Genomic DNA, 25,257 nt, shown 5'->3' on the forward strand with positions numbered 1-25,257 from the left:
GGGGTTTGAGGTATTTGAGTATTTTCCTCAGAAAAATTAAGGGAAGTGTGAAAAAGTATTTCAAACTCATTCTCCCAAATCATGGAGTAGGGTGTTGTGAGCACCTGTTTGTATGCTTAAGGTGTATGTTTTTTCCACTCCTTCTGTATGTACATGATCTGTTTATCTATTGTATTATTTCCTTCTTTTTAAAGGATAAGCTGCCAAATGTTGTCAGTTGTTGGGTGGTGCCTAAATTGCATAAAATAAATAAAATAAATACATAGAAACAGAGAAAGGAATTTGTGCTTTTGTCCTGCATCTGATTCAGTTATTCTATTTTTAATCATTCATATTTTTACAACATTTAGGAAGAACCAGTCAGCCACCGGCTGTTCTAATTCTCGGGAACTGAAATGTTGGGATTGGAGGCATGTGTTCCAACTGTCTTTGCACAAACATGCCATTTATTCTGCAAATGTGCTTTGAGTTGCCCCAAAAGCAAAAGGCTCAGCAGGGTTGGTAGCAGAGCTGGGTTCCTACTGGTTCTAACTGGTTCTTTAGAATCGTTAGTAGTTTTGGCGATGACAACATGGACCCAGTTCTGTTGGTGTCTTTGTGGGCGTCGCCACCGTCGATTTTGCTTCTATGCATACACAGAAGCCAATTTTTGCTTCTGTGCAGAAGCTATTTTTTGATTGCTGCATGCATGGAGCAACCCTGAGCAAACCGGTAGCAAAAGGAACCAAAACCCACCATGGTGGGTAGCTCTTAGTATAGTTGGGAATTTGCATCCTGGTTTATTTATTTATTCGTTCATTGGATTTATATGCCACCCCTCTCAGAGGACTTGGGGTGGCTTACAACATATAAAGGAAGAACATAGCACCCTAAATTCAATTAATTTAAGTTAATAATCTAAAAACCTAAAACCATTAAAAAAAAAACTCTCATTCCCATTCAATCAACTAATTCACAACATGTTCATTGGCCAGGGGGCTAGAACCTAGTGGCCCCATGCCTGGCAGTATAGATGAGTCTTAAGACTCTTATGGAAGGCGAGGGGGATGGAGGAAGTATGAATTTCCAGGGGGGAGCTGATTCCAGAGGGCCGGGCCCCCCACAGAGAAGGCTCTTCCCCTAGGTCCCATCAAGCGACATTGTCTAGTTGATGGGACCTGGAGAAGGCCAACTCTGTGGGACCTAACTGGTCACTGGGACTCATGCGGCAGAAGGCAAGTATTCTGGCCAGGGTGGACATGCATGTTGGAGCTGAGATAGGGCAACGCCTCGCGTGCCCTCTGATGTGGCTTTGCGTGCCACAGGTTCACCGTCACTGGTGTACGAGCTCCTACTGGAGCAGTGGATTGGACTAGAAGACAACCAAGGTCCCAGCCAACTCTGTTATTCTTGTTTCAGTGCTGATTTCCTCCTTCTGCGCCTCCTACTTTTTCTCATTCTCCTCCTCTTCCTCATTATTATTTTTTATTTGTTTATGTGTGTATTTATTTGTTTGCAGAAAAGGATTGTTTGCTGGAATAAAGATGAAAATGAAGAGAAAAGGAGACAAGGGGCTATTTATTGCAAACAAGGGAGCCACAGGTAAGCCTATCTACTTTGAGAAGATGTCAGTTTAAAAAATGTCAATTAACATTTTTTGGATAATAATAATAATAATAATAATAATAATAATAATAATAATAATAAATTTATTAGATTTGTATGCCGCTCCTCTCTGAGGACATCCGAGGATGTCCAGGAATGGTCAAGATATGGATGCAAAATCCAGAAATCTTTAGACCTTTAAAGGAAAGGGAGAGAACTAAAGGGTTTCGCTTTTTTTCTTAGAGTGTTAAATATATTTTAGGGTCTGAACTATTGAACATTTCTTATCCCAGAATGGCAGGACATTTTTTACTTTAAGCAGCTTTGATCAGAGAAGATCCTAATACTGTAATTTGAAACAAGGGGTTTCTAGGCAGATATTTGCCCTCTCTTACTTTAAACCTAATGCTCAAGCTGTCACACGCAGTTACGCAATAGTTAGATCAGTGTTTCCCAACCTTGGCAACTTGAAGATATTTGGACTTCAACTCCCAGAATTCCCCAGCCAGCGAATGCTGGCTGGGGAATTCTGGGAGTTTAAGTCCAAATATCTTCAAGTTGCCAAGGTTGGGAAACACTGAGTTAGATAAATATTTCTAAAACATAAATTATGTTCTAAAACATAAATTTATGTTCTAAAACATAAATTATCAGAAATGAACTTTCTCAATCAGGTCTTCCCTGAATTTATCTACCTGTTTTGTTTTTCCCACCTTTTGGGATTTGGCTTTTAGGGAGATGAAGATGTGAACTGCTGTATGATTATAAATCTAAGCCAAAGCTAGCCGTCAAGGGGACTGATTAACTTGTCCACAGAGATGTGACTAAGCACCTTCCAACTCCCCTTTTAATTATGAGCGGATAAATGAGCAAAAGGTCATTCAGGGTTTCTTTACTGACATTGCAGGCAGGTATTTCAAACAAAGTCAGGAGGTAAAATTCATGCCATCCAAGCAACATCATGTCTCAACTACTGCAATGCGCTCTACAGGGAGCTACCCTTGAAAAGCGTTCAGAACTTCAGCTGGTGCAAAATACAGGCGCACGAGCAATTATGGGAGTACCAAGGTACACGCATATAATACTGATGTTCTGCACTGGTTTCTGGTCGGTCTCTGAATGCAATTCAAGGTATTGGTTATCACCTATAAATCCCTACATGGCTTAGGTCCAGAATATTTACGGGACTGTCTTCTGCCTCACACTTCTCGGCGACCAGTAAAAACCCACTGGGCAAATGGGCAAACCGAAGTTCGGAAAAATGGACTTCCAGTTTGCTTATTGTGCTATTTTTCACACTCTAGAGCAGTGATGCCAAACCATATTTTTTACTCCATAAGCTGCACTTGACCGTGAGACGCACTCCCATTTTCTGCCCCTGCACATCATATTTTCGGCCTTCGTGTGTCCAATTTTTGGCCTCCTGTTTTTGGGCTACACTCATCCCGTTTTCAGCCTATATGTGTGTTGTGGTTAGCTCGGGCCCAGCTCCTGCCCCGAGGACTGTGGATGTGGGGAAGACATCCACATGCCGCAGGCCTGTTTTGCTCCCGGTAGAATCTGCTGGTGAAGGCTCCTCTGACCAAGAGGACATGAGTGACAGGGAGGAGGAGAGTGTGGCAGACAGCTCAGAAGGAGATCATTTATCTACGTAGCTCCTCCTTGGATTCGGAACAAGAGTTAATAATACAGCCACGCATGCGGAGAGCGATGCATAGGCAGCAACAACTGAGAGATTATTATCAAAGAAAATGAGGCCACCTGTGGTTGGGTGGGGCTGTGGGTTTGGCCATTGTGGAGGATTATCTGATCGTTATGTTTCGTGCCTGCCTTGCTGACTTTGACCTTTTGTGTGCTGATTTCCCCCCGCTTTGAAACTAAACCAGAGCAAAGTGTGTTTCACTTTGTGAAAGAAGAAGGACTGTAAATTGCCTCGCAGCTGCAAGCTAAGTATCTCAGAACTGATAAGGGACTTGTACAAATTACCAGTTTGTTTGGAGACAAGTGCTCTTTGCTATACAAAAAGAGTGCTTAGTTTATTTGAATTTTCGGTATAAGGAACATTGTTTTGAATTTTCAAACGTGTGTGTGTCTGAAATTTGTATCTGTGAATTTTCGGGAGGATTCTACCAGAGAGCCCGACAGAACACCCACTAGTGAGCAAATGTGCTTGGATTCAGTAGTTGTAACCTTGACACACTAAACAAATGGTTGTAAGTTGAGGACTACCAAAGAGAAGGTGCGATTTGCTCACGGCTACCACAAAAACCTTATGCATATGAACGTAGACATTTTTCTTCCACAGAGGAGGAGATACCTGAACATGAGATTGTGAGTAGTCAAGATGGCGAATTAGAAGATATACTGAGTGATGAAACTGCCTCCATGGGTAGCTCCGGAGTCTCAGCGTCTTGGAGTAAAAGGTACATTAATCAAAAAAATCTCTTCCCTTTATTATTATTATTATTTATTAGATTTGTCTGCCGCCCCTCTCCGTAGACTCGCTAAATGCTCCTGTCTTTCGTTGATCTAGCTGAAGACTGGAAACCATGGAAGTTTATTTATGTATTTATTTATTTATTGGATTTATAATGCGGTCTTTCTCTGAAGACTCACATTATGTTGTCACTTTTCTCCATCATCTGGCATTAACTCTTAATAGGTTGAGAGTTGGAGGGTTTCAGTCTAAAACCAATACACTCAAATGGAAGCTCTTATTTATTTATTTGTTTTGTCAAGCGAGTTTTGGTGGTATACAAAGATATAATAATATTTATATAGTACATGATATTAGTAAAAGAGAAGATACTCTGGTGCACTTATGCACGCCCCTTACTGACCTCTTAGGAATCGGAAGAGGTCAACAATGGATAGTCTAAGGGTGAAGTTTTGGGGGTTAGGTGATGATACTTCAGAGTCTGATAGTGAGTTCCATGCATCGACTACTCAGTTACTAAAGTCGTATTTCCTGCAGTCGAGTTTAGAGTGGTTTACTTTAAGTTTGTATCTGTTGTGTGCTTGTGTGTTGTTGTGGTTGAAGCTGAAGTAGTCGCTGACAGGAAGGTCGTTGCAGCAGATGTTTTTATGGGCTATGCTTAGGTAGTGTTTAAGGTGATGTAGTTCTAAGCTTTCTAAACCTAGTCTAGTTGTGTAGGATATTCTGTTGCGAGTGGAGGAGTGGAGGACTCTTTCAGTAAAGTATCTCTGGACATTTTCTAAAGTGTTTATGTCCAAAATGCAGTGTGGGTTCCAGACAGGTGAGCTGTATTCAAGGATTGGTGTGGCAAAAGTTTTATCTTAGCAGATAATGACATGGAGGAGGAGGAGGAGGAGGAGGAGGAGATGGACAGAATCTATATGTCAACAAAATGTTACCATCTTCGGAGTCTTCGGAGAGGGGCGGCATACAAATCTAATAAATTATTAATTATTATTATTATTATCCAAAGACAAACTTGCCTTAGGCAAAAAAGTGGGAAGGAACAGATCAACAATCTTGATTTAGCCTTTACTCTTGTGTGTAGAAAGCAAGTTGCTGACTTCAGTGCAAATTGAATCCACCTTCTATGTCCATGTGAAAGATAAAGCTACAAAGTACATGTACAGCAGTATTTTCCACATATGTGAGATTGATCGCTGCATTTATATCACGTAAGATCTTGTGTCAGTTTGGCAAGCAGGCAACCTCAATATTCCCGGCATTGTATCCTGTTCTTTGGGCTGATAAACAGTGTCTTTGTGGTTAATATTTAAACACAAATCAAGTTTTGAACAGGTAACTGTGGCTGTGTAATTGCCACAACTGAGTTCCAAAAAAATGCTTTTTGGCATATATGGCCATGAATGCAGCACCTGCCTGCTTCTCTGGAAAAAATGTGGCTGCTTTAAAGGAGCTGCAGTGGGTATGTTTGTATTCCCACATGCTCTATCTGAATTACCTCCAACTTAATTCAAAACTATTGTCCAGTTCTGCAGAATACAGGTAGTCCTTGATGTACAAGAGTTTGTTTAGTGGCTGTTCCCGAGGAAGTGAGTGAGTGAGTGAGTGAGGGAGGGAGGGAGGGAGGGAGGAAGGAAGGAAGGAAGGAAGGAAGGAAGGAAGGAAACATTCTTCTAACTTTCCATGAGGGTCACTAGCCACTTCATAGAAGAAAATATACTAAACACTCATTCTAATAAAAATATTTGGGCTGTGTGGTTCTATCTGTCCGTCCGTCCGTCCATCCATCCATCCATCCATCCATCCATCCATCCATCCATCCATCCATCCATCTATCTATCTATCTATCTATCTATCTATCTATGGTCCTCAGAGAGGGGCGGCATATCAATCAATCAACCAGCCAACCAGCCAGCCAGCCAGCCAGCCAGCCAGCCAGCCAGCCAGCCAGCCAGCCAGCCAGCCAGCCAGCCAGCCAGCCAGCCAGCCAGCCAGCCGAACAAACGAACAAACGAACAAACGAACAAACGAACAAACAAATAAATAATCTGTCTGTCCGTCCGTCCGTCCGTCCTTCCGTCCTTCCGTCCTTCCGTCCTTCCGTCCTTCCGCCCTTCCGTCAGTCCATCCATCCATCCATCCATCCATCCATCCATCCATCTATCATCTGTCTGTCTGTCTGTCTGTCTGTCTGTCTGTCTACCTATCTATTTGTCAAACATGTATAGGATAGTAGTAGTTTGTATAACATAACGTAAGTAAAAAGTGACGATAAAAGAGGACAATAGGACAGTAGGACAGGGATGGTAGGCACAGTAGTGCGCTTATGCACACCCCATAAAAAACAGATTTTTTAAAAAGAGGCGTGCTTCTTCTAAAAACAAAATTTCTTCCAGCATTTTGCTCCTAGAATGGATAGATAGCTTTATGCTCTTGGGAAATGACTAACAAAACACTCTCTTGTTTGTCCTCCATATTAAATCATGTTGAGGATGATAGCACCTTTAATACAGAAGGTCACCATGATGCACCAGGTATAATAGTGATTGATGGCCACTTTCTCTAATGCTGATTAAGGTTCTCCAACTGACTGAACATAGGATCTTGTGAATAGTGAAACCTGACGTTGTTATGAAATGATGGTTTTCCTCCAATGTTGTATAACATATGAAGCCATCAAACCTCATAATTGCGGGTATTATTTAATGCCTTTCACATCAGGCTCCCAAGGATTCAGGAAGAGATTGTTCTTAGTTCTTTTGGGAGTGAACTTGAAAACGTAGTTTTGGCTTTGGCTTGGCATTTTTGCTCTACATGAACCAGACCAAAGTTGGATCTCCAAACAACCATGCTTATAACAATATACAGTGGTACTTCTACTTATGAACTTAATTCGTTCCGTGACCAGGTTCTTAAGTAGAAAAGTTTGTAAGAAGAAACAATTTTTCCCATAGGAATCAATGCAAAAGCAAATAATGTGTGCGATTGGGGAAACCACAGGGAAGGTGGAGACCCTGTTTCCTCCCAGGAGATTCCTAGAGAGGCCCCACAGAGACTTCTCCCCACCTTTTCCGGCCCTATTTCCTCCCAGGAGATTCCTAGAGAGGCCCCACAGAGGCTTCTCCCCGCCTTTTCCGGCCCTATTTCCTCCCAGGAGATTCCTAGAGAGGCCCCACAGAGACTTCTCCCCTCCTTTTCCGGCCCTATTTCCTCCCAGGAGATTCCTAGAGAGGCCCCACAGAGGCTTCTCCCCACCTTTTCCGGCCCTATTTCCTCCCATTTCTTAGAGAACCCCCACGGAGGCTTCTCCCTGCCTTTTCCGGTTACAGTTTCGGAGGCTCGGGTTTGTAAGTGGAAAATGGTTCTTGAGAAGAGGTAAAAAAATCTTCAACACCTGGTTATTATCTAGAAAAGTTCGTAAATAGAGGCGTCCTTAGGTAGAGGTACCACTGTATGTGAATCAGGGCCATAAATGCTTTAATTTTGAAACTTGGATTATTGCCCATGTTCTAGTGGTTCTCGGAATAATCTGCACTTTTAAGTAAGCCCTATGTCTGAGCCTCGAAATGGACAAATTAAATCGTATTAGACTTGTTAATGGTGTAAAATGTAGCTTCTTAAGACTGAGTCCTATCTTTATCTTCTGAATTGGAAACAGAGCCAAGCTGCAATCAAAGATCGATGAAACAGAAATGAAGATCCAGAATTATCAGGTAAGGTACAAAATGACGGCCACCATCTTTGGTCAAGGACCTGAACATCCCTTTCGATTTTGCAGAAGAAGGAACACAGAACCTGGAAGTGGAGTGAAAAAGAGGGGTCTGCCTAGAATCCCTATGTAGCCACAAGACAAACTGAGTCTAACGCCCCCTTGAGTGCTGTTGACCTTTGTTCTGTGCATGACCCCCAGATCAAAACGCCTGACTCAAAAATCCTTTATTTTATGAATAAATCAAACTCATTATTGATATAAGCACACAGAACAAGCAGGTTTTAAATGGCCAAGAAGAAGGGAGTATTTTTTATTTAGTGCTAAATGTCAACAATGTCCGGGAAAGGCGCCAAACTAATTCATCATTATTTATTTATTATTTATTTATTGGATTTGTATGCCGCCCCTCTCCGTAGACTCGGGGTGGCTAACAACAACAATAAAAAACAGCATGTAAATCCAATACTAAAACAACTAAAAAAACCTTATTGTAAAACTAATCATACCTACAAGCAAACATACCATGCATAAATTGTAAAGGCCTAGGGGGAAAGAGTATCTCAGTTCCTCCATGCCTGACGGCAAAGGTGGGTTTTAAGGAGCTTATGAAGGCGAGGAGGGTGGGGGCAATTCTAATCTCCGGGGGGAGTTGGTTCCAGAGGGCCGGGGCCGCCACAGAGAAGGCTCTTCCCCTGGGCCCCGCCAAATGACATTGTTTAGTTGACGGGACCTGGAGAAGACCCACTCTGTGGGACCTAACTGGTCGCTGGGATTCGTGCAGCAGAAGGCGGTCCCTGAGATAATCTGGTCCAGTGCCATGAAGGGCTTTATCTCCATCTCCCTCGGCTGTTGAAGACAATGCCAGGGGGCAGCGGGAGAACCGATCTAATTGAGAAGCCGGGGATCCAGCTGCAGCCACTGGCCGGCCAGAGTTGGGGGAGGGGGGCAGCTCCTTCCTCCCTTCTCTTTCGGGGCTTCTGACGAATCTCAAGGAGCATTCCTAGATAACACAGTCCATTTATCATTTTGCTCACTGGAGTCCTGGCAACAGCCATCCAGCAAGGAAATGAGCTTTATTGTGGCAGAAATCATGCTTTTAAAGCCTTGTTCAAATACCCCCCCCCCCAATCTCACATCTCTTCCATTGAATGACATTGAAACTCCACACCCAATTTCCCAAGATCCTTTGCGTTTATACCAAATTGTTGGGCACAATATACTGACTCTCTGAACCGCTTAGAGAGGGCTGTAAAGCACTGTAAAGCAGTACACAGCGATACCTCTACCTAAGAATGCCTCTACTTATGAACTTTTCTAGATAAGAACCGGGTGTTCAAGATTTTTTTGCCTCTTCTCAAGAACCCTTTCCAACTTACAAACCTGGGGCCTCCAAAACTGTAACCAGAAAAGGCAGAGAAAAGCCTCTGTGGGGCCTCTCTAGGAATCTCCTGGGAGGAAACAGGGCTGGAAAAGGTGGAGAGAAGCTGCCATGGGGTCTTCTAGAAATCTCTTGGTAGGAAATAGGGACTCCACCTTCCCTGTGATTTCCCCAATCGCACACATTATTTGCTTTTACACCGATTCCTATGGGGAAAATTGCTTTGTCTTACAACTTTTCTACTTAAGAACCTGGTCACAGAATGAATTAAGTTCGTAAGTAAAGGCACCACTGTATAAGACTAAGTGCTTACTGCTAAGTGCAATTGCTATTCACACGTGTACCTAGTCTTTCCCGCCTGACAGATTTTGAGTCAAATTTGCATTGCATTCTTGTAGATTGCCATAACCATCATTGAAGCACGGCAGCTCGTTGGTGAGAATATAGATCCGGTGGTGATCATTGAAATTGGGGATGAAAAGAAGCAGACTACAGTCAAAGAAGGAACCAATACACCATTTTATAATGAAGTATGTAAACTGAGCTGAGTGGTTAGGAAACAGATGTTTTGGGTTGCTTTTAAAAATAAAATAAAATTAATTATTAAGATTCAACGATGATAACAATAAAATAAGAAAAGATGATAACAATGATCACAGCTGGATGAGAACAATAATTTATTTATTTATTTATTGGATTTGTATGCCGCCCCTCTCCGCAGACTCGGGGCGGCTAACAACAATGGTAAAAACAACATGTAACAATCCATTTTAATAAAACAACTAAAAACCCTAATTGTAACAACCAAACATACACACAAACATACCATGCATAACTTGTAATGGCCTAGGGGAAGGAATATCTCAACTCCCCCATGCCTGGTGACAAAGGTGGGTCTTGAGTAGTTTGCGAAAGACAAGGAGGGGGGGGGTTCCTAATCTCTGGGGGGGAGTTGATTCCAGAGGGCTGGGGCCGCCACAGAGAAGGCTCTTCCCCTGGGCCCCGCCAAACAACATTGTTTGGTCGACCCAACTCTGTGGGACCTTATCGGCCGCTGGGATTCGTGCGGTAGAATAATGATGGAGAAACTGGAATTATTTTTCCTTCTATGCAAGGGAGGGACGCTGGGGGTGCTCAGGGGTTTGGGAGAGCCTCTAGCTAAGATTGTGTGAAGTTCGGAGAACTCCAAAATAAGCAGTGGGTTGCTCCCGGCTTGGACTGGTTCTTAGAACTGGTAGCACAGTGGGTGGGAGGCTCCGTTTACCTGCCTGGTAAACTTCTGCGCATGCGCAAAGGCTTGGAGAGAGCAAAAAATAGGCCCAACAGAAGTTTGGGAAGTCAGGAAATGGCCCTGTTTATGGCTTCCGGAGGGCCCTGTTTATGGCTTCCGGAGGGCCGAGGCCATTTTCACCCTCCCAGAGGCTCAAAGAAAGCTTCTGGAGCCCGGGAGGCCCAGACTAGGCCACACCCACCGTAACCACACCCACCTAGCAACCTGGTGGATAACCCCTTGCTAAAAATTTCGACTCTTTCATGTTATCCTTTGTAGAACAAATTTAAAGGTGTGAGGTCTAAAGATACTCTTTTGAGTTCTATTGTACTTATCTCTATGTTTTCTTTCCCCTTCTCAGTATTTTCTATTTGATCTCACTGGATCCCAAATTCATCTGTTTGACAAAATTATCAACATCTCTGTAAGTATACACATCTTGGGCAGTTAATTTGTTGTCTGAAAATGGTTGTGTAGGAGAGAGATGGTTCGTACTTGTAAAAATTTAAAAAGGACATCAATGAATTCATTAAGTTAATGTATACATAATATTTTATTTTGGGAAAAAATAGTCATTTTTCCAAAATAAAATACTATGTATACAGTACAGTACATTAATTTAATGAATATTTGAACAGACTTTTCCCTAATTACTAATTGAACCTAACTGAATGACATTGAGTTTTTAAAAAAAACATTTCAATTGTTTTGTTTTTACTTTGCCTGGAAAATATTAAATTAATTAAATTCAAATTCAGTTTATTTTCCACTATCCCTATACTCTGGAATGATTAACAGAGAGGCCCAAGGATATTTATTCCAAGAACAAATCACTACTCTGGTTCTTCTGCTTTTTGAAAGTTTAAATCTTAGAGAAGGAACTAAACTTTCATATAATAAAAAACGTTCATTCACCAGAACTGTAACTTTTCTGGGTAAATTGCTTTAGTGATTGAGGTAACACACTAAGTTAGAGAAATATATAAATGATAGAAGATGATAGATAGTTGATAGAGGGATGGAAGGATGAATGGATGGATGGGTGGATGGATGATAGATGGATGGACAAGATGATGGATGGATAGAGAAAGAGAGAGAGAGAGAGAGATAGGTTGATAAATGGACAAACTTTTCATGTTTTCCTTCACAGGTTATGCATAACAAACTTCTAAAAAGTTTATTGATTGGCTCCTTCAAAGTAGATTTGGGAACTGTTTACAATGAACCGGGTAAGCAAGATATTTTCAGCAATCCTTTTTGCTAAATAGTTAAATAGTTTTTTCTGCTTAACTTGTTGCACCTCGGGGCTTGCAATTAACTTGCAAACAAATAGTAAACAAAACAATCCACTTCTGTATTGTGTAGAATAGATACTGCATATTCACTGCCCGTATTGAATCATCCATGTTAAGGTTTCCCCTGAGAATGGACAAATTTGGATCACAACTTTTGCTATGTTAGACGTTCGGAAATTGGCACCAACCTGATTTAAGAAGGGACAATATCCATAGGCAGAATATTTGAATATATTGCAATTAACCCAAAAGTGATCATAAACCTTTAGAAACAGGACACTTCTGTGCATGCGTAGAAGCATTGCGAGCAGCGAAGCCCTGCCCTCTTCGGTGCCACTGATGTGCCCTCCGAGGCTGTCGCGGGCACTAGATTTGGTTTCTGCGCATGCACTGCAAAAAAAATCTTGCATGAGGATGTGAGATTTTGTCGATTTTCAGTTTTTTTGCTTTTGTGCATGTGTAGAAGCAAACAATTAGTGAAAATTGCTAAAATATCACTTGCATGAGTGTCTTCACATGAGATTTCACCTGCTGCGTATTGCGCAGGAGCCAAATTTTGTGTGGGGCACCCATTCATGCATTGGGGGCGCGCAGCTACACACGGATCCCAAAAATCGCTACAGGAACATAGCACCTTACCATCTCGGTAGCAGGCCATCACTGGTTGTGTGTGTGTGTGTGTGTGTGTGTGTGTGAGAGAGAGAGGGATGGAGGGAGGGAGGGAGGGAGAGAGAGAGAGAGAGAGGGATGGAGAGAGAGAGAGAGGGATGGAGAGAGAGAGAGAGGGATGGAGGGAGGGAGGGAGAGAGAGGGATGGAGAGAGAGAGAGAGGGATGGAGAGAGAGAGGGGGGATGGAGAGAGAGAGAGAGGGATGGAGAGAGAGAGAGGGATGGAGAGAGAGAGAGAGAGGGATGGAGAGAGAGAGGGATGGAGAGAGAGAGGGATGGAGAGAGAGAGAGAGAGGGATGGAGAGAGAGAGGGATGGAGAGAGAGAGAGAGAGAGAGACTGTGAACCAGTAGTAAAGGATTATAAAACCCACTACTGCTCTGGATGTTTTGCTTTGGATACTTTCTTCCCAAAGGTAACCAGGTAACAAGGAAAATAGATTCTGCCTTGCTAAAATCTTTTAGCAGAGATCTCAAAACCACTGCTGGGTGCTATTCTCACATGTATGTTTTTCCAGGTCACCAGTTCTGTGACAAATGGGCCGTTCTCACGAATCCAGCTGACATTAAGACAGGAGTCAAGGGATATTTGAAATGTGATATCAGCGTGATGGGGAAAGGTGACGCAATCCAAGCCACTCAGAAAGGAAGTGATGCCGAAGAGAAGATAGAGAAGTATGACGTCACTTCCCTTCTTCTTCACCTGGCCCTTGTCTTCCCTATAGAGGAGGCCATTGCCAAATGAAATAATGGAAATCTGCAGGAATAACATGGGTCTAAGTTGGTGCTTGACAAAACCTATTTTAGATATAATGGCTTATATTTAAAGGGAAACAGCAGTCTTAACTGCTGCAGAATTCTTGAGAATTTTTGGAGAGAAGCTTTGATGGTTGCATTTAGGTAAAATACAGTGGTGAAATTTACTGGTTTGGAAGCGCATAATGTATGTGCTGACGCGCATGCAGTAATGGGCAGCCAAAAATTTTACTGCCACACTGTAGGTGTGGCTTCTTTTGTGGGTGTGGCTTAATGGTCATGTGACTGTGTAGGAGTGGCTTGCCCGCCATGTGATCAGGTTGGAGTGGCTTGAACGATCATCATCATTCAAGTGAACTGTTAAGTCCTCGACTTACAACATCACCCGTGTCGCTCGCTGGGTAACAATTTGCTTCGCGTTTCCCATGCTCTCCTTCCTGGGTTGCCCCCCCCCCCACCTCAGGCTGGGTAGCTAAGCGAACGGGTACTGCCAGAAGCATAAATGCTGCCAGCGCGGCTTCCACCCATGCCTTCTGCTTGCACCTCAGGTGGGAAGTGGCCACGTGAGGCTGGAGGGGAGCCGGTCAGGAGAGAGGGAAGCTCATCTGAGGCCAGGAAGGAGGAAAGAGGAAAAAAGCAAGGAGTGCAGACGCAGCAGCAGCAGCAGTGAAAAAAAGGAGAGCTGAACCGAGACCAGTAATCCAGGAAGTGACAGCCGCCAATAAATTTATTTATTCATTCATTCATTCATTCATTCATTCATTCATTTGTCAAGTATGTATTTGTAATATACATAGATATAACATTGTTATATACATAAGATCGGTACTGATAAGAGGGAACAATTGGACAGGGATAGTCCAATTATGCACACCCCTTACTGACCTCTTAGGACTCAGGTGAACAGTGGACAGTCTAAGGGTAAAGTTTAGCGGGTTAGGTGACGAAACCATTCAAAATTGGCAAATTTGGACAGTTATGGGCTATAGCCAACAGTTCATTAAGCACTGAGTTGCTTGGAAGTATGCAATTTCTTTGCTGAGTTTTTTTTCAGAGGTTAGCTTATCTAGAGCTGGGGTGGCACAGTGGTTAGAGTGCAGCACTGCAGGCTACTTCAGCTAACTGCTAGCTGTAGTTCAGAAGTTCAAATCTCACTACTGGCTCAAGCTTGACTCATCCTTCCATCCTTCCGAGGTGGCCAAAATGAGGACCCAGATTGTTGGGGGCAATATGCTGATTCTGTAAACCACGTAGAGAGGGCTGTAAAAGCACTATGAAGCGGTATATAAGTCTAAATGCCATTGCTATTGCTATCTGTTTCTCTCTTTTTTCTTCCATATCTCCCCGTTCCCTTGCAGAAACCTCTTGATCCCAAAGGGATTTCCATCAGAAAGACCTTGGGCTAGATTTTATGTGAGAATCTACAAAGCGAATGAGCTTCCAAACATGAACTCCAGCATCATGGCCAATGTCACAAAAGCTTTCATAGGTGATAATAAGGATCTGGTGGATCCATTCGTGGTTGTCATGTTTGCAGGTCAAAGGGTAAGTGAGCACGTACAGGGGCTGCCTTTCCTGGTTAGTTGGTCTCCTACAACCTTTTGTTGTTGTTGTTGTTATCTTCTAATAGCTAAAAATGCATAACATTTTAAATTGGCTGCGATGAGTTTTGAATGAGCAAGGCCTCTAGAGAAAGTGAAGAGGACACCAATCAGGGTGATTAGGATATTGGAAACTATAACATATGAAGAACAGTTGCAGGAACTGGGCATGGCCAGTCTGGTGAAATGAAGGACCAGGGAAGACATGATAGCAGTGTTCCAATATTTGAGGGGCTGCCACAGAGAGGAGGGGGTTAGACTGTTTTCCAAAGCACCAGAAGGTCAGACAAGGAATAATGGATGAAAATTGAACAAGGAGAGATTCAACCTGGAAATAAGGAGGAACTTTCTGATTGTGAGAGCAATCAACCAGTGGAACAGCTTGCCTGCGGAGATTGTGGGAGCTCCAACACTTGAAACTTTCAAAGCGAGATTGGACTGCCATTTGTCCGATATAATGTAGGGCAGTGATGGCAAAGCTATAGCATGGGTGCCACAGGTAGCACACAGAGCCATATTTGCTGGCATGCGAGACGTTGCCCTAGCTCAGCTCCAACATGCATGTGTGTACCGGCCACCTGATTTTTGACTTGCACAGAGGCTCTGGGAGGGAATTTTATTGTTATTGTCATTGTCATTGTCATTGTTATTGTTGTTATGTCAATACAACTCAGCAAACGAGATCACTATGCTGGATTTCGTATTTCATCACCAGTCGGGCGCTTCCCAAGCACGTAGGACTGCGTGATGTAGCGGTGAATTATGTTTGCCGATCCCAGTAAAGTGGCCTTTTGCAATTGACAGATGGAGATTTTGTCAATTCCGATGGTTTTCAAATGTCCGCTGAGATCCTTTGGCAGCGTGCCAAGTACCACTGGGACCACTTTCACTGGCTTATGCCAGAGTCATTGCAGCTCGATTTTTAGATCTTCGTATTTCATTAATTTCTCTAGCTGCTTCTCCTCAATTCTGCTGTCCCCTGGGATTGCGATGTCGATGATCCATACTTTCTTTTTCTCCACAATCAGGATGTCTGGTGTGTTATGCTTCAGAATTCGGTCAGTCGGAAGTCGGAAGTCCCACAGTAGTTTTGCTTGCTCATTTTCAACCACTTTTTCGGGCTTATAATCCCACCAGTAAATGGTATTTCCGGCACAAGTTCCAGTGGATCATCTGTGCCACAGCATCATGTCTATGCTTGTAGTCAGTCTGTGTGATCTTTTTGCAGCAGCTGATGAAGTCCTGGCATGAATCGTTCTTAGAATAAAGTCTGATCTGATAAAGTCTGAGTATGTGATCGATTGTTTCATCTGTTTCTTTACAAAGTCTGCACTTTGGATCGTCTGTTGATTTTTCAATTCTGGCTTTGACAGCATTTGTTCTAATGGCCTGTTCTTGTGCTGCCAGTATTAGTCCTTCTGTCTCCTTTTTGAGTGTTCCACTTGTAAGCCATGATCAGGTCTTTTCCTTATCCACTTTGCCTTCAATCTTCTCCAAGAACTGGCCATGCAATGCTTTGTTCCGCCAACTGTCCATACGACATTGAGTTACAGTTTTTCTGTACTGGTCCTTAGTTTGCTTCACCTTGAGAAGCTTCCTATTGTTGAATAATAATAATAATAATAATAATAATAATAATAATAATAATAATAATAATCCAAATTCATTGGATTTTTAGATACATTATAAGCCACCCCAGGTCCTTGGAGAGGGGCGGCATATAAATCCAAACTAATAAACTAATAAACAAATAAACAAATATGCGCCTGCCCACTGTCCCACACTCACACAAGTTGAGCTGTTTGTGTGAGTAAGCTTGAGCGGCCCAGTTCCCCTCTCCTGCCCCAGCCGGGTCACCAAGCCGCAAAAATTGGGGGCTGCTGCATTAGAGAGTATTGTTCCCGGCTAGAGCAGAACGGGGGTTTGGCGGGGACCTCCTTCAATGGGTCTCTTTTGTTTTAGGGGCGAACCACCGTGCAAAAAAACAGTGCCGATCCTATGTGGCACGAACAGGTTGTCTTTAAAGAAATGTTTCCCCCTTTGTGCCGGAGAGTCAAAATCCAAGTATGGGATGAAGGCAGCATGAACGATGTGGCTTTGGCAACTCATATGATAAGCCTGAAGAAGATCTCAAACGAGCAGGATGGCGATAAAGGTAAATGCTCCTCTGGTTGAAAAGCCAAATTTGCTGGCACATGAGCCGTTGCCCTAGCTCAGTTCCAAAGTGCATGTGTGTGCCAGCCAGCTGACTTTTGGCTCACACAGAGGCTTTGGGGGGGCATTTTTGGCTTCCAGAGAGCCTCTGGTGGGATGGGAGAGGGCATTTTTACCCTCCCCTGGCTCCAGGGAAGCCTTTTTGGTCTGGGAGGGGAAAACACGAGCCTATTGGGCCCACCAGAAGTTGGGAAACCGGCCGTTTCCAGCATCCAGAGGAACTCTGGGGGGTGGGGGAAGCTGTTTTCACCCTCCCTGAGCATTGAATTATTATTATTATTATTATTATTATTATTATTATTATTGTTATTATTATTATTAATTGGATTTGTATGCCGCCCCTCTCCGCAGACTCGGGGCGGCTAACAACAGTGGTAAAACAACATGTACAATCCAATTAATAAAAACAACTAAAAAACCCTTATTATAAAAAACCAAACATACACACAAACATACCATGCATAACTTGTAATAGCCTAGGGGGAAAGGATAACTTAACTCCCCCATGCCTGGCGACAAAGTTGGGTCTTAAGTAATTTGTGAAAGACAAGGAGGGCGGGGCCGTTCTAATCTCTGGGGGGAGTTGGTTCCAGAGGGCCGGAGCTGCCACAGAGAAGGCTCTTCCCCTGGGGCCCGCCAAACGACATTGTTTGGTCGACAGGACCAGGAGAAGGCCAACTCTTTGGGACCTTATCGGCCGCTGGGATTTGTGCGGTAGAAGGCGGTTCCGGATGCATTCTGGCCCAATGCCATGTAGGGCTTTAAAGGTCATTACCAACACTTTGAATTGTGACCGGAAACTGATTGGCAGCCAGTGCAGGCCGCGGAGTGTTGCAGAAACGTGGGCGAATCTAGGAAGCCCCACGATGGCTCTCCAAGCCGCATTCTGCACGATCTGAAGTTTCCGAACACTTTTCAAAGGTAGCCCCATGTAGAAAGCGTTGCAGTAATCGAACCTCGAGGTGATGAGGGCATGAGTGACTGTGAGCAGTGACTCCCTGTCCAAATAGGGCCGCAACTGGTGCACCAGGCGAACCTGGGCAAACGCCCCCCTCGCCACAGCAGAAAGATGAATTATGGGTGGGGGCCACGATCGTGTGCGCGCATGCTCTCTTAGCACCCCAGTAAAAAAAGGTTTGCCATCACTCTCCTAGTCTAAGACAAATTGAAAATTCGAGGTTTCCCCAATCGCACACATTATTTGTTTTTACATTGATTCCTATGGGAAAAATTGCTTCTTACAAACTTTTCTAATTAAGTTCAGAAGTAGAGGTACCACTGTATATCAGTTTGTAAGACAGAGAGCAAGCCACTCAAAAGTTTATTTGGCACACAACTAAACATGGCTGCTTGTGTTGGACATGTTTGTTTTTCTCATGCTTTATTAGCCTTCACTTTGTGGAACGTGTCTCTTTTTTCAGGTTTCCTGCCTACTTTTGGGCCTGCCTGGATCAATCTTTATGGTGCCCCCAGAAACCACAGCTTGATGGATGACTACCAGGAGCTCAACGAAGGCTACGGGGAAGGTGTCTCTTTTAGGGGACGTCTCCTAATTGAGCTTGCAGTGGAAATCCTCTCTGGAGCAGCCCAGGAATCAAAGTTCTCCAAGATCATCAAGGATGTGAAGCGGTCATCAAAGGACAAAGATTCTAAAAGTTCAAAAGGGACCGGAAAGGACAAAGGAGCAGAAGATGCCAAGTCACCTTCCTCTTCAGACAAAACAAATTCAACAGATGCGGAAGTGGAAGCTTTTGATGTGCCTCCTGAGGTAAATAATTAAAATCTGGATCTGCTTTACTAGAATGAATCCCGAGAAATAAGTCTGGTCTTGTTTTAGAGAACACAGCTCCTGAAGCAGTGAAGAGCTGCAAAAAAAATTACTACCACACTGTGGGTGTGGCTTATTTTATGGGTGTGGCTTGCCGGCCATGTGACCAGGTGGGAGTGGCTTGATGATCCTGTGATTGGGGGTGGCCTAAAGGACATGTGACTGGCTTAAAGGTGGCCAACCTCACTCACGTCAAGGGTTTGGGTTTGGGTTAGGGTGCCTGGCCTCTCCTTGTGATGAGACCATATGAAAGTTAAGGATTATCTGTTTCTCACTCAAGATTATTTGGAGAAACATCACCCTTCTCTACAAGTCAGAACAAAGGACTAGGCTAAAGAAAGTATAACCCAAAGTGACCTTTTAGTGACCAAAACAAATATTTGCTTAATTATGCACTACATATTTGTCCGTCACATGAGATTATCAAGAAAGAGGTATACAGCACTAATTCTTCCTTGATTGGAGTCACCCTCACGTAGAAGTCATATGTCCTTAAATCTCTTTAAATTTGTACTGGGCCTGAGTCAACGGGCTACAAAAATGGTGGAAGGTCTTAAGCATAAAACTTATCAGGAAAGTCTTAATGAACTCAATCTATATAGTCTGGAGGACAGAAGGGAAAGGGGGGACATGATCGAAACATTTAAATATGTTAAAGGGTTAAATAAGGTTCAGGAGGGAAGTGTTTAGGAAAGTGAACACAAGAACAAAGGGGCACAATCTTAGGTTAGTTGGGGGAAAGATCAGAACCAACGTGAGAAAATATTATTTTACTGAAAGAGTAGTAGAGGCTTGGAACAAACTTCCAGCAGACATGGTTGTAAATCGACAGTAACTGAATTTAAACATGCCTGGGATAAACATATATCCATCCTAAGATAAAATACAGGAAATAGTATAAGGGCAGATTAGATGGACCATGAGGTCTTTTTCTGCCACCAATCTTCTATGTTTCTATGTTTCTTTTGATGGAAAAGAATATGGAATGACCTGTGCTTGATAGAACTGTGTAAAATGCAACATATTTCATCCACATGACAGGGTTTTCTGTCCTTGGGCCTTCAAGATTTGTTTTTACATCCTCTGCTTTTTAGAGAAGGTTTTGAAGATGGGAAGGGACAGAGAAATTACTTCTCCCAGTTTTATTGATGGAAGTAATTTGTTAACTTGCCCAAGGGCTTCTGTAGTCTGAACCCTGCACTGTTTGTTGTTTAGTGCTGAAGAGTATAATTAAACAGGGCAACATTTTATCATAAACACACGCATTATTTAACATTAATTTCATTCAATTTGTGTTTAGATGTGAATAAAGAAGTCAGTAATTTATGTTGGTAATCAGCCTTGTAGCAGCATTTTTTATATATCTCCCATAAAGCTTCCTTTAATCTTATGGAATTGTTTATAAGAAAAGAAATGCTCAGGGCATAATAATCAGGGCAAAGATTGGTATTTGTTGAGGATTTGTTTTGGTATAAGATGAAAGAGGTACTTTTACCATCTGATGCCAGTGGCCATATCCAAATGAAATGCATTTGTAAATTCTGCCTGAATCATTGACAAATGTTACTTGAAAATTTAGATTTCTGTTCTTACGTGAAGATGGATTACAACTGAACTGATGTAGTTGAGACATTACCTCTGTCAATTCTAATCAATTCCATGTAGGTAATGTCTAAGTAATGATATATAATATTGTGCAGTATGATTCTATTAGAACTTTAATCCATCCAATAGATAGCTAGTCATTGACTGGAGGGGTAAAAATCAAAATTTCCCCTACCAGTTCTGTAGGAATGTCAGCGGAAGGATGCAAAATCTCAGTCAGAGGTAGTGTTTGCCAGTTCTCCGAATTACTCAAAATTTCTGCTACAGGTTCTCCAAAACCTGTCAGAACCTCCTGATTGTCTGTAATAAAAGGTTTGGTCAGGTGATCCAAGTGATCCAATACAGCAAGCATTTCAAGTTAGTGAAAAGTTTGAAAACCACAAGCACATTCATAATGGAATTGGCAAATAACAAAAACAACTTGATTTGCACAGATCTGTGACCACCAGCTACAGTGATACCTTGTCTTACAAACTTAATTGGTTCCGGGACGAGGTTCTTAAGGTGAAACGTTTGTAAGACGAAACAATGTTTCCCATAGGAATCAATGGAAAAGCGATTAATGTGTGCAAGCCCAAAATTCACCCCTTTTGCCAGCCTAAGCGCCCGTTTTTGTGCTGCTGGGATTCCCCTGAGGCTTCCCTCCATGGGAAATCCCATCTCCGGACTTCCATTGCCAGCGAAGCACCCATTTTTGCGCTGCTGTGATTCCCCTGCAGCATCACAAAAACACAGAAGTCCAGAGGTGGGGTTTCCCATGGAGGGGAGCCTCAGGGAAATCACAGCAGCACAAAAACGGGTGCTTCGCTGGCAACGGAAGTCCGGAGGCGGGGCATCCCAGCTGCGGCAGTGGGTTTGTAAGGTGAAAATAGTTTGTAAGAAGAGGCAAAAAAATCTTAAATCCCGGGTTTGTATCTCGAAAAGTTTGTATGACGAGGCGTTTATAAGACGAGGCATCACTGTATTTTAATTTTTAAAGAGACTTTTAAGGGTTAATGATGGCCAAAGGCAGGGGTGGGCTACTGGCCGGACGGGAGGGAACGCAGTGGGGTAGCAAAAATGGAGTTCCACAGAGCACCCAATTTGCACTGAAAGATGTTGAAAGAAAATGCAGGGCATCCTGCCTAAGCCATGACCACAGTGTGGTAGTAAAAAATTTGGTAGCCCTGCACTGGCCAAAGGCATACAGGCTATGCTTGAAGTCAGTAATTTTTTGCAAAGTTACTATTTTTGTTTCAGGTAGAGTAAACTAAACTGCTCAGAAATTACTTTCATGTCGGTTTTGCCCAGCAAAATATGAAACCAGTATTGTGCCAAATTTCTCTGGGCATATCTTGGTGTCTGTTCATGAGTACGCTATTGCAGATTTGTTTTCAAGTAGATTTCCTTTTGTTATGTTTTTATCAGCTCCATGAAGAACAACTTGAGGAGTTCCTTCTCTTTGGGGCATTTTTTGAAGCAACAATGATTGATAGGAAGGTTGGAGATAAACCAATAAGCTTTGAAGTATCTGTTGGTACGTGTATAAAATTCTATTCCAAATAGAAATTCTCCAGACTGATGTTACTGTTAACCATTGGATTTGACTGTACTTTCAAATAGCTTTACCTAATTCAGAAAGTGTGTACTAATGCCATGAAAAAAAAAGAAAAACCACATTTGGCTCTCCTCTCAGGTTGCTTCATTCAGGGCTAGTATCAAAGTTCAGGAAAAACCCAACATGTCTTTTCATAACAAGAAAAATCTTCTTTCATTCTAAGTACAGTGGCACCTCTATCTAAGAATGCCTCTACTTAACAACTTTTCTAGATAAGAACTGGGTGTTCAAGATTTTTTTTGCCTCTTCTCAAGAACCATTTTCTACTTATAAACCCGAGCCTCTAAAACTGTAACCGGAAAAGGCAGGGAGAAGCCTCCGTGGGGCCTCTCTAGGAATCTCCTGGGAGGAAACAGGGCCGGAAAAGGAGGGGAGAAGCCTCTGTGGGGCCTCTCTAGGAATCTCCTGGGAGGAAACAGGGCCGGAAAAGGAGGGGAGAAGCCTCTGTGGGGCCTCTCTAGGAATCTCTGCCCTGAGTCTTCGGAGAGGGGCGGCATACAAATCTAAATAATAATAATAATAATAATAATAATAATAATAATAATAATAATAATAACAACAACAACAACAACAATAATAATAATACTAAACAACAACAACAACAATAATAATAATAATAATCTCCTGGGAGGAAACAGGGCCGGAAAAGGAGAGGAGAAGCCTCTGTAGCACCTCTCTAGGAATCTCTGCCCTGAGTCTTCGGAGAGGGGCGGCATACAAATCTAATTAATAATAATAATAATAATAATAATAATAATAATAATAATAATAATAATAATAACAACAACAACAACAACAACAACAATACTAATACTAAACAACAACAACAATAACAATAACAATAACAATTATAATAATCTCCTGGGAGGAAACAGGGCCTCCACCCTCCCTGTGATCCCAAATCGCACACATTATTTGCTTTTACATTGATTCCTCTGGGGAAAATTGCTTCTTCTTACGCACATTTCTACTTAAGAACCTGATCACGGAACAAATCAAGTTCATAAGTAGAGGTACCACTGTACACCAGTTGTTATCTCATGTTAACAATCCTGTAATATCATCTTGGGTGTAGAGAAGAAGGCTTTTTAAGTAAACACATCTAAGTGTAATATTGACTGAAGCATGAGGCTTGGGAAAGGCTGAATGCGTCAGAACCTCATGAGTGTAATTTGTGTACTGTGGTTAAGAGCAAGCCCTTATCCTGTTTCTCCACCCACTTAAGAAAGATTAAGAGAGAGACTTTTCCATAATTCATGTTGGCTGGTACGGATAGTCCTCAACGTACGACCAGGTGGGAGTTGCTGCTACTGTTGCTACCGTTGCACTGTGCACACAGATTCAGGTCTCTGTCTAAAGCCTGGAGTCTTTTTTTTAAAAAAAATATATTTTTCTCAACTTTCTCACATACAAATTACATTTATATACCTTCCAATATTACATAGTTACATTTTTTTTCATTATTTAAAATTACACCTCTTATTTCCACCTTTTCATAACCAACACCAGTCTATTCCCCTTCTTATTTTTTTTAAAAAATATATTTTATTGGTTTTTTCAAAATGACAAACATAACAAACAAAACATACAACATTTAGTGGAGCTACAGTCGCTCCGCTCAGGGTAGAAGTATTCATCATAATAATGAAAAAGAAAAAAAAGTTGTCTATAAGATACATATAGTTATATAGGATAAAAATGTCAATTTTAATATATGAATCTAAATCTATATCAAAATTTATATATATCTATATATATCTATATATATCTATATATATCTATATATATATATATATCTATATATATCCTAGTCTCCCTTAATTTTCAAATTCAGCTTAAACATGTGACATATATATATATATATATATATATATATATATATATAAGGTAAAAGTTTTAAAAGAAGAAAAAAGAAAAGAAATTTATATTTATACTAGTAATTACCATCTTATTCAGTTCTAATACTAAATTCAAATATGCAAAATAATATAACAACACACATCTCTTTTTCCTTGTTTCCCACCAAATATATACTTTCTGCCAAATATAAAATTCTGATTCTTCTTGGTTTTTTAACCATCTCGTCATCATATCTAGCTCGGCACAGTCTAAAATCTTCTTAAGAATATCTGTTTCTTTTGGAATCTCAGTATCTTTCCATTTTTGTGCAAAGGCTATCCTGGCTGCTACTAATATACATTTTTTTCATTATTTAAAATTACACCTCTTATTTCCACCTTTTCATAACCAACACTAGTCTATTCCCTTTCTTAATCTATTTCACACACCCCTTCTTCTTTCTCTATCCCTTTCTCTATCTCTTTATCTATCTCCACCTTCTACCTACTTTCCCTTCACTCCTCCTCTACCTCTCTCTCCTTCTCTTCCTCCCTCTCTCCTTTCTCTTCCATCTTCTTTTACCTTTCCCTGAATGCATAGTTCCCTCTAAGCTGAGCAGTGAGCAATCGCTCACTTAAAAATCATCATCAACTCAGAGTTTTCCAAACCTGCCCAGAAGCCGAGAGGGAAAGAGTGAGAGGGAAGGAGAGAGAGAGGAAGAGAGGAAGAGAGAGAAACAGATAGAAAAAAGAGAGGAAGGAAAAGAGAAAGAAACAGAATGGGAGTAAGGAAGAGAGAAAGAAAATCAAAATCTAGTTTGAAACTAGCTCAACTATTTAAGTGGCATTTTGATATTGATAGAGTTGCCCTATTATGAGCTCACTGTTATAGACACACAGTACAGTATTTTATTTTGAAATTCTCTGAGGCAAAACAGGGTGGGTTTTTTGTTTATTTGTTTATTTGTTTATTTGTTTATTTGTTTATTTGTTTATTTGTTTATTTGTTTATTTGTTTATTTGTTTATTTGTTTATTTGTTTATTTGTTTATTTGTTTGTTTGTTTGTTTGTTTGTTTGTTTGTTTGTTTATTTGTTTATTTGTTTATTTGTTTATTTGTTTATTTGTTTATTTGTTTATTTGTTTATTTGTTTATTTGTTTATTTGTTTATTTGTTTATTTGTTTCTTTGTTTCTTTGTTTCTTTGTTTCTTTGTTTCTTTGTTTCTTTGTTTCTTTGTTTCTTTGTTTCTTTGTTTATTTGTTTATTTGTTTATTTGTTTATTTGTTTATTTGTTTATTTGTTTATTTGTTTATTTGTTTATTTGTTTATTTGTTTATTTGTTTATTTGTTTATTTGTTTATTTGTTTATTTGTTTATTTGTTTATTTGTTTATTTGTTTATTTGTTTATTTGTTTATTTGTTTATTTGTTTATTTGTTTATTTGTTTATTTGTTTATTTGTTTATTTGT

The 25,257-nt window shown here is 41.4% G+C and overlaps 1 protein-coding gene across 2 annotated transcripts in view; it reads left to right on the top strand.

The window, feature by feature from the left end:
* The window catches only part of FER1L6 (fer-1 like family member 6), a 126,651-nt gene that overhangs the window by 15,200 nt on the left and 86,194 nt on the right, over nucleotides 1-25,257 (top strand). For both annotated transcript variants that reach the window (XM_070748264.1, XM_070748263.1), the window contains exons 2-12: nucleotides 1,499-1,581; nucleotides 3,890-4,007; nucleotides 7,683-7,737; nucleotides 9,513-9,644; nucleotides 10,746-10,808; nucleotides 11,535-11,613; nucleotides 12,865-13,021; nucleotides 14,461-14,647; nucleotides 16,666-16,858; nucleotides 18,339-18,685; nucleotides 21,758-21,866. In XM_070748264.1, coding sequence (XP_070604365.1) covers nucleotides 1,499-1,581; nucleotides 3,890-4,007; nucleotides 7,683-7,737; nucleotides 9,513-9,644; nucleotides 10,746-10,808; nucleotides 11,535-11,613; nucleotides 12,865-13,021; nucleotides 14,461-14,647; nucleotides 16,666-16,858; nucleotides 18,339-18,685; nucleotides 21,758-21,866 — 1,523 coding nt within the window. The remainder of the gene's footprint in view (nucleotides 1-1,498; nucleotides 1,582-3,889; nucleotides 4,008-7,682; nucleotides 7,738-9,512; nucleotides 9,645-10,745; nucleotides 10,809-11,534; nucleotides 11,614-12,864; nucleotides 13,022-14,460; nucleotides 14,648-16,665; nucleotides 16,859-18,338; nucleotides 18,686-21,757; nucleotides 21,867-25,257) is intronic.

The sequence above is a fragment of the Erythrolamprus reginae genome, chromosome 3 (genome assembly GCF_031021105.1).
Source record: "Erythrolamprus reginae isolate rEryReg1 chromosome 3, rEryReg1.hap1, whole genome shotgun sequence".
Taxonomy (NCBI): domain Eukaryota; kingdom Metazoa; phylum Chordata; class Lepidosauria; order Squamata; family Dipsadidae; genus Erythrolamprus; species Erythrolamprus reginae.